The sequence below is a fragment of the Stegostoma tigrinum genome, chromosome 3 (genome assembly GCF_030684315.1).
Source record: "Stegostoma tigrinum isolate sSteTig4 chromosome 3, sSteTig4.hap1, whole genome shotgun sequence".
NCBI lineage: Eukaryota > Metazoa > Chordata > Chondrichthyes > Orectolobiformes > Stegostomatidae > Stegostoma > Stegostoma tigrinum.
The window spans coordinates 30,588,257-30,600,865 of NC_081356.1; the positions used below are offsets into that span (position 1 = coordinate 30,588,257).

At 39.8% G+C, this 12,609-nt stretch overlaps 1 protein-coding gene across 2 annotated transcripts in view; it reads right to left on the bottom strand.

The window, feature by feature from the left end:
- svep1 (sushi, von Willebrand factor type A, EGF and pentraxin domain containing 1) overlaps positions 1 to 12,609 on the bottom strand; it is a 225,117-nt gene that overhangs the window by 105,517 nt on the left and 106,991 nt on the right. For both annotated transcript variants that reach the window (XM_048527619.2, XM_048527618.2), the window contains exons 21-26: positions 11,245 to 11,341; positions 11,044 to 11,157; positions 8,603 to 8,716; positions 5,935 to 6,136; positions 4,917 to 5,074; positions 3,787 to 3,988 (exon numbers count right to left, since the gene is read on the bottom strand). In XM_048527619.2, the coding sequence (XP_048383576.1) occupies positions 3,787 to 3,988; positions 4,917 to 5,074; positions 5,935 to 6,136; positions 8,603 to 8,716; positions 11,044 to 11,157; positions 11,245 to 11,341 (887 nt within the window). The remainder of the gene's footprint in view (positions 1 to 3,786; positions 3,989 to 4,916; positions 5,075 to 5,934; positions 6,137 to 8,602; positions 8,717 to 11,043; positions 11,158 to 11,244; positions 11,342 to 12,609) is intronic.

Consider the following 12,609-nt stretch of genomic DNA (forward strand, 5'->3'; position numbering starts at 1 on the left):
ATGATCTGACGACTCCATGACTTGACTCTACCATCAGCCAATCAGTGGACACTGATCTTCAATATCCAAATAAGGACATGCTTTTCACTTTCTCTTCCCCAATTTCCTCCACAGTTTTGGCCTTTATAACCCATTAATTGATACAGGTTATCTGAAGGTAGCCTTAAGATTACACTTCATAGAGTTTTGTTCGATGGATGAATGGCTTCTTCTTTATCTTGTTCAGGTTCCATGTTATTGTAATGTTTTCTGAAACCTGAGTTGGTGATTTGGAATATGGGGATGGTGACGGGGTCTGTAATCATTTTCATTGATAGAAGGCTTTGTTATTTTTAATTTTTGAATTTTTAGATATTCTGGAACCCAAATACGAAATCTATTTATTTGTCTATAAAGTTTTTTTCACATCCAGAAATTATTGTGACATTATTGATGGTCAGTAATATTTTCAGCTTTGTTCATGTTTACACCTATGAAGTAAATCGGGTATTTATTACAGCTTTAAAATATCTTTGCAGCCACGTGATCAATTCATCTCTTAGCTGGTCTTCCATGAAAATTGAAACCAGTAATTTAAATTGGTACCACAAATCAATGTGAGCTGCATGCATAACATTTATTTTTGTCTGTATAAAGCCATAAAAAACTTTGAACATTTCAACTATGGTGGATTATGAATTCCATTCATCAAACTGTAATGCACTAAATTGTGGGAAAAATAATTCTTGTGGAATTACAATCCTCGTCTTCTGGGTTCAAGCCCCACTCCGCGATTCGAGCACAAAAATCAAAGCTAACACTGCAGTATATTTCTGAGGGTGCGCTGCAGCGTTGAAGGTGTCAGCCTTCAGATGAAATGTTAAATCAAGTTCCCAGCTGCCCTCACAGTAAGATGTTTAAGATCCTAGGACACTATTTTGAAGTGGGGAAGGAGTGTTATCCCTAGTGGCCTGGCCAATATTTATCTCTCAATCAACTTCACAAAAACAAATGATTTCATTATCATATTGCTGTTAGCAGGATCTTGTTGCGTGCAAAATTGGCTGCCAGATTTCCTGTCTTACAACAGCAACTACACTTCAAAAGCAATCAATGAGCTCTAAAGTGATTCAATATGGCTGTTTTGAAAAATGCTATATAATTAAAGTTCTTTTTCTTTTTCATTTTGATTGCGGTGTAAGACTGCTTCTGAGTATTTGTGTACCTGTGGATAAACGTAGCTCATAATTTTAGCCTGTCTGTAATTAATGGCTTAATAGAGGAGGCCTTCCATTTTGTGAAAGATGTAAAAAGTGGTTAGCCGATAGGTCATGTGATTTCCATTGACCAATATCACAAATTTAGAGTAATGGGTAAGCCACTGCTCACTATCTCAGATACACTTTGTCTACAGGAGCAAGCTTCACTTCAAAAAACACTTGGGCTTATTCTGGGAATCTAATGTTTGTAGGTAACGAGGCTGAACAAGTGGGGGAGCATTTTACACACAGTGATCATATCTGCATTAGATTCAAGATTATGGAAAAGGACAAGGATGTGCCTGAAATCAAAGTTCTTAACTGGGGAAAGCTAATTTTAATAAGGGCTAGATGTGATTTGGCTAGAGTGGACTGGGAACAGATAATTTCAGATAAATCAAAACAGTGCGTTGCATTCAAGAAGGAAACATACAGAGTACAGGGCCAATATATTTCAATAAAGAAAAAAGATGGGACCATCAAATACAGTGAACCCTGGAAATTGAATTAAGAGTAAAAGATATTGAGGGAGATACTGAGGATCCAAGACAGCAGAAGCCCTAGAAGAGTATAGATTGTGCACAAATGAACTTAAAAGGAGATTAGGAGAGGACATGAAATGATACTGGCAACTAAGAAAAGGAAAATCCTAAGCTGTTTTACAGGTACATTGAGGGGAAAAGGATAATGAGGGCAAGTGTAGGGTGCATTAAGGACTACAGTGGTAATTTGTGCATGGAGTCAGAAAACATATGTAGGGATCTGAATGAATACTTTGTGCTGGTATTCACTAGTGAGAAGGACAACATGTGTACATGAATAAAGGAGAAAGTCCGTGATACATTTAGACAAAAGAACATAGACAGGAAGTTCCAGGAAGCGCGGCAGACTTAAATGTAGATAAATCTCTGAGTACAGATGAAATATGTACCAGGCTTTTGAGTGAGGCAAAGGAGGAAACAGCAAGAGTGTTTGCAGAAATCTTCAATTCCTCTCTGGCCGCAGAGGAGGTGATGGAGATTTGATGCCCAGTCATTGCGGTATCACTAATTTACAAGGGAGCAATGGATAAATCAGGAAACTATAGGCCATTCAGTCTAATTTCAGCGATGGGCAATGATTGGAAGCAATTCTGAGGGACAGAGTTACAGGGGATCCCTGATTTTCAAATGTTTGTACTTATGAGTGCAACCTCATACAGGGGTGTAATTTTAAAGACCTGACATAAAAACACTTCCTGTACTTACAAATGGATCCCTTATATTGTCCCGTATTATATTCCAACATGCGTACTAATCAACTTGGGAACAGACTCTAGAATGGAACCCAATCACAGCCCAGGGTCTGTCTATAATCTGCATTTGGACAGGAAGGGATGAATCAAGGGCAGTCAGCATGCTTTTGTTAAGAGCAGGTCACGTCTGACTAACTTGACTGAGTTTTTGAAAGTGGTGACCAGGTATGTCGATGAGGGCAATGCTTTTGATGTAGTTTATTTGGGCTTCAGCAAGACTTTTCATAAAGTCCTGCATAGGATACTGACAGCTAAGCTAAGAGTCCAGGGGATCTGAGGAAATTGGATGCATATTTAACTGAGTAGCAGGAAGCAGAGGGTGATGTTGAGGGATTTTCTTTACGAGGCGGAAGTCTGTGTCTGATGGGGCCAGTCTTGGGACCCTTGCTGTTAGTGATTTAATGATTCAGACATGAATGTAGGAAGGTTGATCAGTAAGTTTGCAGATTATGCAAAAATTAGTGGGATGGTAAATAGTGAGGAGGATAGCTTTAGATTATACGAGGATATAGACAGGCCGGTCAGATGGGCTGATCAGTGACAAATAGAATTCAATCCAAATAAATATGAGGTGATGTACTTGGGCAGGACAACGAAAGCAAGGGACTGCATGATAGACAGTGGAACTCTGGAAAGTACCAAGGATCAGAGGGATCTTGCTGAGTCTGTAGTCCAGTCCTTCAAGCTATCAGGATAGGCGGATAAAATTGGTGAGGATGCAGAAGAGGTTTACCAGGGTGTTACCTGGGCTGGAGGGTTACTGGGGTTGTTTTCCTTTGAGCAACAGAGATTGACAGGGGGCTTGATTCGAGATGTATAAAACTATGTGGGATATAGATAGGATAGAAACAAAGACACTGTTCCCCTTGATAGAAAGAGATGATCTGGGGGCATAGATTTAAGGCGAAGGGTGGAAGGTTTAGAGAGAATGTGAGGAAAAATCTTTTCATCCAGAGGGGTGATAGGAACCTGGAACTACCCGCATGTGTGAATGGTACAAGCAGAAACCCTCCAGCATTTCAGAAGTATTTAATGTGCACTTGTGATAGCAAGGCATACAAATGCCAGAAAATGGGGTTACAATGGTTTTGGCCGGTGTGGATGGAATGGGCCAAAGGGCCTTTTACTGTGCAATAGATCCCCGTGATTATAACATGGGGCAAAAAAGTTTAGAACACCAAGCTTTTAGAATGTGCTTCCCAACGGTTAAAAGATGAAAAGAACTGCAACTAATCTTGCAAGAGCAGAATTTACCCATTGTAGTCCGTCAGTAGGAATGCATTGTCACATCCATTGCCCAGGGCATACGAAATGGGAGTCCCGTAGTTTGTGGTGTCAGATGATTTCATCCAGAAAGCGCAGGTAAGAGCACTAAGCGTTGGTAGTACATTGTCCAATAAAACATAGCCGTAGATCCCCGAAACCTCAAAATCCAGGTTAAAATTGGAGGATAACTCTTAAACAAAAAAAGGATTAAATACAGGCACACCATCTAGCACATGTGATGAGAAAATAAGATTGTCATTAGGTTAATATTTCAAGTGTAAAACTAGTCCTACTAAATCCAATTTGAATTTAAACATGAATAAAATTAACTTGCTTGAAGGTAGGTTTCTTTCGTATCATCTCCCTCAACAGTTAATGGCATTGCAATCATCAAATCACAAACTATCAATACTTGGGAGTCAACATTGATCAAAAACTTAAATGGAACAGCAATGCAACCATGACTACAATAGAACTAAGCACAGCTTTTGAAACACCCTTTACTACAGACAGATAAAGTTGCAACAGGTTTAAAGAGCAACTGTTACGTTTCTTTTGTACTTGTTCATGGTATAAGAGTGTCATTGTATAATTCAACATTTACTGCTCATTCCTAATTGCCAGTAAGATAGTGACGATGAACCTTCTTCTTGAACCACTACAATCTTTGTGGCATATATACACCCACAGTGCTGCTAGGAAGGGAGTAATAGGTAGTCCGAGGTTGGGAAATCCACAGTGAGCAACTTACCTCCGGTCTTCCCAACTCTTATTCATCATATACAACGCAAAAGTCAGAAGTGGGATGGAATACACCCACTTGCCAGGATGACTGCAGTGCCGACAATAATCAAGAAACTCAACACCAACCATGATATATGACAGGCAAGCTGTTCACCATGTTAAATGCTCATTCTCTTCAACACCAATACAGCAGTGTGTATACACCACATCACACAGATTGTACTGGTTCAAGAGGATGAATCATTGTTACCATCTTAATGGAAATTAGGGATGCGAAATAAATGTTGGATTATGCGGTGGCACCCATATCAGTTGAATTTAGCCCTGATTCTGCAACATATTGAGGCAGAAACTGGGAATTTTGACACCTTTACCTGTTTCACATCGAGTTCCAGTGAAGCTTGGTGGACAGTTGCAGATATATGAGGCTAGATCGTCCACACAAACCCCATGGTTCAGACATGGATTTGACTCACACTCATTCACATCTAATCCACAGACCAAACCAGTGTAGCCTGGCAGGCACTGACATCTGAAGAAGAGAAGGAGTAATTAATCATAATAATTCTACTGCTCGCAAATAGATGATTGCAAACAAGGCAGCCTTGGTGCAGCTGCACACACGTTAATGTGCATGGTAACTCAATGGGTGGCACACTTGCCTCTGCGTTCAGGGGCCATTGTCAGACATAAATAGGAATATCAAGGTAGACACAGAGGGAGGCATTGTCGGATAAACTATACCAAGGCCTCACCTATCTGTGCAGATGCTTGAGAAGATCTCATAGCACTTTTTCAAAGAAGAGTGGGGCAGTTATCCTCATCATCTGGCCAATATCTATTCCCTAAATAAAATCATTGATGCAGATTCTCTGATCCTCATTCCTGTTCACGGAATCCTCCTCTGCAATTTGTCTACTGCGATTGCTAAATTTCCACACCCCTGGTAACTTGTTGCATAGACTTAATAGCCTTTGGGTGAAAAAAAATTACCTTTCTTTCCCAGCAACAAATAGAAAGAAATGTCTTGATCACAAATGACCCTGAATAAATCTATGACGGAATTGTCATGATTCCCGTAGAGAAAATAATTTTAAAAACGATATTTCAATTCCCACTGGAAGAATTACATAAGATTTCAAGAGTTTCCCTATAGGAAGCTAACAAGAATCTACAAGAACACGTTTTGTCAACAAATCAATCTCAAGATGACAGAAAAGTCTCCGATTCCTGGCCTCACTGGAGCCACCAAGCCATCTCAATTTATTGTTATGCAGAATTCCAAACAGGTCGCGTGATCTCTTTAATGCCTCTACTTTCCCTAAACTGAAGAGACAATCTCAAATCAGAACCTTCTCATAAAATTTGCATCCATAACACAAATATCCTTACCTGAAGGTGCTGATGTCGTCAATGCATGACCCTCCATTCAAACAGGGCAAACTGGCGCATTCATTAATATTAACCTCACACGTCTCTCCCAAAAAACCAGCCAGACACGTACATTGAAATCTACCAATCAGGTTGTGACACGTCCCATTGTTGTGGCATGGTGTTGAAAGGCACTCATTAATATCAAGCTCACAGTGGACACCTTGGAAGAAACAAGCGCAGCACATTAATTGTTTTTAAAAAAACTACCCAGGCAATGTTATATAAAAGGTTAGAAATCGAGGTCAGCCTCACTGTTGCAGCATTAAAATTCCCACCAGATAGCCCTGATATCCGAATGTTTATTGAGATCAACACAGCAAACTACAATCAAGAAAAGGGTTCTGGGTGCTCAACTGGTGACTATATTTGAGACTGAGACTGATAGGATTTTAGGGATAAGGAATCCTGTGAAATGGAGTTAGTGAGAGAAGGTTGCGTCAAGATAGAATTGAATGTGGCAGCAGACTCAAGGGCTGAACGGTCAAGTCCTGCTTCTGTTTCACATAAAACTATTGCCTATTGATATATATCTCCAAAAGGATTTTGTTTCACTTACTATCTGGTTTGTGATGGATTCATGGCAACCAGAAGAGTAAATGAGCTAGAGAAATCTGTGTGGTCAAAGAGAAACTTTACCTCAGAGAAATGAACACATAAATGGGGCTGCTGTACATCTTGTAGATCACTGACAGAGTGATTGTGAAAATTAATAATGGCTAACCTGTGTGTGGCACAAAGGAAGATTTATGAGGGTGATGGCAGAGCTGAAAGCTTATATCTGTCAGGTACTCTGGGGCTTTCCTTTCCAATAAAGAGAAGGGTGATGGGTGACAAAATAGAGGTATTAAAAGTTCCTAAAGAGTTTGCTCAGTAAGATATAGGCAAGATGATTCCACTTTTGCAGCTATCAAAACGATAGCTACTAATAATGCAATAGTGAATCCAGAAACCACTTACCCAGAGGGTGGTGAGAATGTGGAACGTGGGGAGTGTTTGAGGTGAATATTTTGTAATAACTTGTTGTTTAATAACATGCAATTTTAAAAATAAATAATGAATATAGAGAATTAGCTATTATTCTTTAATGGGATGTGGGGATAAAGGTTAAAGCTAACATATATTGTTCATCCCAAAATGCAGTTAAGCTGGGCGGCTTGCTGGGCCATTTCAGGGAGTGGGTGAAAATCAACCACATTGCTGTGGCTTCTGGAGTCACATGTAGGTCAGAATAGGGAAAGACAGCAAACTTCACTCAATGAGGAGCATTAGTGGGTTGTGAAGGTTACCATAATTGAAATTAGCTTTCAACTCTAGATTTTTAAATTAATTTGTGCGCTGTGAAATGTCCTGATTAGACCAGCATTTTTCATCATCTTTAATTGTCCTGCAGCAGATAGTGGTGATCTACTTTCTTGAACTGCTTTGGTTCATTTGCTAGAAGTAGTATTGCAATGTTGTTAGAGTTTCAGACTTTTAACCCAGCAACTCAAATGGAATGGTGGTACATAAACTTTACATATGAGGAACGTTTGAGGACTCTGGGACTATACTCATGGAGTTTAGAAGGATGATGGTGGTTCTAACTGAAACTTACAGAATACTGAATGGTCCACACAAAGTGGATGTTGGGAAGATGCTTCCATTGGTAGGACAGACTAGGACCCGAGGCACAGCCTGAGAGTAATGGGAAGACCTATTAAAATGGAGATAAGGAGAAACTTCTTCAGCCAGAGAGTGGTGAATCTATGGAATTCCTTGCCACAGAAGGCTGTGGAGGCCAGGTCATTGAGTACATTTAAGACTGAGATAGACAGCTTCTTGATTATCAAGGGTTATGGGGACAAAGTGGGAGAATGGGGTTGAGGAACTTATCAACCATGACTGAATGGCCGAGCAGATTCGATGGGCCAAATGGCCTAATTTCTGCTCTTATGTCTTATGGTCTTATATTTCTGAGTCAGATATTGTGTGCTTGGAGTTTTCATGATCCCGTGTACCTGCTACCCTTCTAGGTGATAGAATTTGAAAGGTGCTGTCTCTATGGTGGGATTTGAATCCATATCCCCAGAGCTTTATTTGGAATCGCAAGTCCAGTTATATTACTGTTACGTCGCCTTCATTTTTTTTTGTCTGTGTAGTTTCTGCATCATTTTTTTGCAGTTACTTTTTAATAAACAATTCTTTCTTTGGATAATCTGTGATCCGAGGATGTAATCATATATCATCTTCTGTAGCATTGATGCATTTAATGAGAAGCTAGATTTAAAACAAACAACATGAGAGGGGAAGGAATCAATGGTTACACTTGCAGAGTCAGATAAAGTAAGAGAGGAAGAGGCTCATGTGATGCATAAATATGATTGAGACCGGGTGGGCCAAATGGCCTGTTTCTATGCTGTAAATTCTATGCATTTAATGCTACAATCTGTATGTTGTAATTAAATTCTAATAATTGCTACAAAAATTCCTGTACATTAACAGCTTTGGACATGGCCTCAATTATTCATGTCACAATTCCACAAATCAGAGAAATAATTGATTTACATAATAAAATTAAGCAAATGCCTTATCATAATTTGCCCATGAAAAAACTAAACACGAAAAAGCCCCTTGAATATATTTTTACCTTTAAACCCATCCATACACTTGCAGTAGTATGTATTAATCCCATCAATGCATCTTCCATCATGAAGACATGGTTGAGAGATACACTCGTTTACCTCTTGCTCACATAGAATACCTGGAAAATATCAACAGAAATCACATGGTTTGCTAAATTTCACGTCATATTGACACCACAACCCCACCAGACACAGCCTGTCGCATCCTTCCAACATTTGAAACTCTTGAAAAATTTCTTTCCTGGTCTCGTATAGCCAGCAAAAGGCAACCTCTAGCTTGGCAGAATGACCCCTTCCCCAGCCCCAACAACTTATCGGAACCCTCTCGTGGCTTGTTCACTTATTTTCTTTTGGATTTACCCTGCTCAGGCTGTTTCTTAACTGTTTGTAGGCTTGGAGTGAAACAGCACTTTTTATAATCTATAATGTAGCAGTAAATTCTGTTTGTTCTCCTTATGAGGTGACTTGTCTCTGATAGGCTTCCCTCAGGATTTAATTTTCCTGGACATGTCCAAGGTGATATAACAGAGAGGCTCGATGAGCGTAACAATGTTGATGTAGTGAACATTGACTTCCAGAAGGAATTTGACACAGTGCTACACAACAGATTGGGAGGAAATTTATAAAACGGTCAGCAGCAACAAAGGTACAAAATTGGCAGAGTGATAGGAAAATGGAGTAATGGTCAATGGATACTCTTCAGCTAGAGGAAGGCTATTCCACAGGGACCCGTATTGGAACACTAGCTTTTCCTGATCTATATTAATGATCTGCATCTTGGTGTGCAGGGCACAACTTCAAAATCTGCAGATTACATGAAACTTGGACAAACTGTAAACAGTGAGGAGGACAGTGTGAAATTGCAAAAGGCCATGAAGAAGTTGATGGATTGGGCAGATAGATGATAGATCAGGTTCAATACAATACAGATGTAAGGTGATGCATTTGAATAGAAAGAACATGGAAAGACAATATACAATAGGGGGCACAATTATAAAGAGGGTGCAGGAGCAGAGGGACCTAGGTATAAATGTGCACAGATGCCTCAAGTTGGCAGAGCAGGTTGAAACAGATTTTAAAAACCATACAGTATTTTTGACTTTATGGGTAGGGGATCAGAGTATAAGAGCAAGCAGGTTTTTTTGACTTTATGGATAGGGGATCAGAGTATAAGAGCAAGCAGGTGATGTCAAACTTTTCTAAAACACTTGTTAGACCTCAGCTGGAGTAGTGTACAATTGTGGTCACCTCATGATAGGAAAGGTGGGAATGTATTAGACAGGGTGCAGAAGGGATTTACAAAAATGTTTCCAGAGATGAGAAATTTAAGTTATGAGGATAGTCTGAAGAAATTGGGACTGTTCTCTGTATAAAGAAAAATGATAAGAGGAAATCGATAGAGGTTTTCAAAATCATGAGCAGACCTGATATAGTTGATAAGGAGAAACTGTTCCCACCTGTAAAAGGATCAAGAACGAGGGTATAGATTTGAACAGATTTGCAAAAGGATGTGATCCACAGTGAGCAGTTAGGGTATGCAATGCACCATGTGATAGAGGCTGGTTACTGAGGCCTTAAACGGGGTGTGGAAGATTATTCAGATAGAAACAATGTGAAGGGGTATGGGAAGAAAGCAAGAAACTGGCAGTAGTTAATGCTGCTCATTTGCAGAGTCAACAGAGACAAGATAGCCTGAATAGGCTCTTTTTGAGTCATGGCCTTTCTATGAGTCTGTGAACTCTCCCACAGCCTCTGGCAAGGCCAGCAATAGTTGCCCATTCCTAACTGTGAAAAGTTGCTACTGAGCCACCTTAATTACAGGCTGTGGTGCTTCAACATGGCTGGAGCTTTTCATTTTGGAGGGCAATCATGAGTCAACGATGCTGGTACAAGTCTGGAGTCACATGTTAAGGACAGTAGATTTCCGTCCCCTAGTGAACCAGGTGGAGTCTTCATAATAGCTCTCGGCTTTCAGTTCCAGATTCCTTAAATGACTTTAAGTTCCACCCAGCTGTAAGTCACCAGAAGAATTACAATGCCATTAAATACAGGGAGAGATAAACACGGGCTGTTAAAAGTGGTACATGTGTTGGAAAACTGAATCTGTGGGTGAATTTGAATATGTTTTATTTATTGTAGTCACATGTCCCTAGGTACAGTGAAAAGCTTTGTTTTGTACAGACAAATCAAAGCAAAACAAGGACATATAAATCGTAGGGTGCTTAGACAGAGTGAGGCATACAGGTTACATCTGCCCAGGAGATGTGCAAAGCAAGATCAACATTAGCCAAGATCAACATTAGCAAGATCGATATGATTTGAAGTTAGAGATTCCATTCAACGGTCTAACAATGGCAGGGAAGAGGCTGTTTTTGAACCTGTTGGTGCATATATTCAAGCCTGTGTCTTCTTCTATTTCTCAGGAGCTTCCTGAGAGGAAACTTACCCACAAAACCGGGCTGGCACAAGCACACAAATCTTCCAACTCCATCCTGACAAGCAGCATTGTTTTGGCAGGGATCTGATGCGCATTCATTGACATTTGTTTCACAGTTAGAGCCTGAAACACAGACACAGTGTAGAACTGAGATGCTGCTGGTACCCGTGCCGACATTCCAGGAAAACCCAACTATAAGAATTCACCCACCTGTAAATCCAGGCTGACACACACAAATGTGACCTGACCCAACACTTTCACAGCTTCCATTGTGTTGGCATGGTTGCAAGAAGCATTCATTAAACTCCTTCATTCAAAAGGGAGGGAAAAATAAAATACTTATTGTCAGTTGAACTAAACAAGGCCTTCAATCTTCTCCTGGTCTGTGGTTAGATGGTTAATTGTTAATCATAATATGATTGATGTGAAAATGTTCAGAAAGTCAATTAGTCCAATGATTAATTGAATAATTTTCATATTTAAATAGAAGACAATGTGAGAAGATGAAGCACAGAAGGATTTGCGATCCTCGAGCATTATTTATAAAAATCTAACATCTAAGTTCAGCAGGTAACAGGGGAAGGCAAACAGAATGTCTGCCTTTATGTTAAAGGGAAAGGAGCATTAAAAAATGCGTAAGTCTTGCCAAGATGATACAAGGCACTAGACAGATTACACTGTAATACCGTGAGCAATTTTTGTCCCCTTAACTGTAAAAAGATATATTAGTATTTAAGGCAGTCCGGAGAAGGTTCACTCTGTTGATTCCATGTGTATAGAGATCTTCTTATGAGAAGAGTTTGAGCAGGCTGGGCTTGTACTTACGGAGTTTACAGGAATGAGAGGCAGACTTACTGAAACGTAAAACATTCCTAGGGGGCTGACAGGTTAAATGTGGACAGACTGTTTCCCCACGTGGAAGGATCTACAACTAGAGGGTATAATCTAAAAGCACCTAAAACAGATGAGGAGGAATTTCTTCTCTCAGATGGTAGTGAATCTACAGGTTCTTTACTTGAGGCCTATTGAGGCTGGGTCATGAAGTATATTCAAGGCTGAGACAGATTGTTAATCAGTAAGGGACTTGAGGCATATGGGATAAAGGCTGCAAAGTGTATTTCGGGACTGTCAGGTCAATTACAATGTCAAAGCATGCAGGAAGACTCTTACCTTGAGTACTTTGGTTAAAGTTTCTCTGGATAGATCAATACTAACCTCTCCGTACCTCAAAACGATATACATGTATTTAAAAGTCAGGTCTGGTTACTACATGTAGTTAGGTAGCATGACATAAAGGCAGCCTTTGGACACATTCTTAAAGGGTAATAAACGAGGACAATATCTTATTGAGGGCTGGATCACCAAAATCCATTAACCATGAGCATGCCTTCAAAATATCTTTTCACCATGTCTGAACTTAATCTTACAATACACAAAATATTTGCTCAAGTTTTCCGATCAGGGTCAGAATCCCAATGTCTAGGTCTGTCAAAAGTTACATCCTTAACTTCTTACAATGCTGAACTAAAGCATTAAGTGCAGCATTTTGTTGAGGAAAAGATGGTGTTCAGGTTC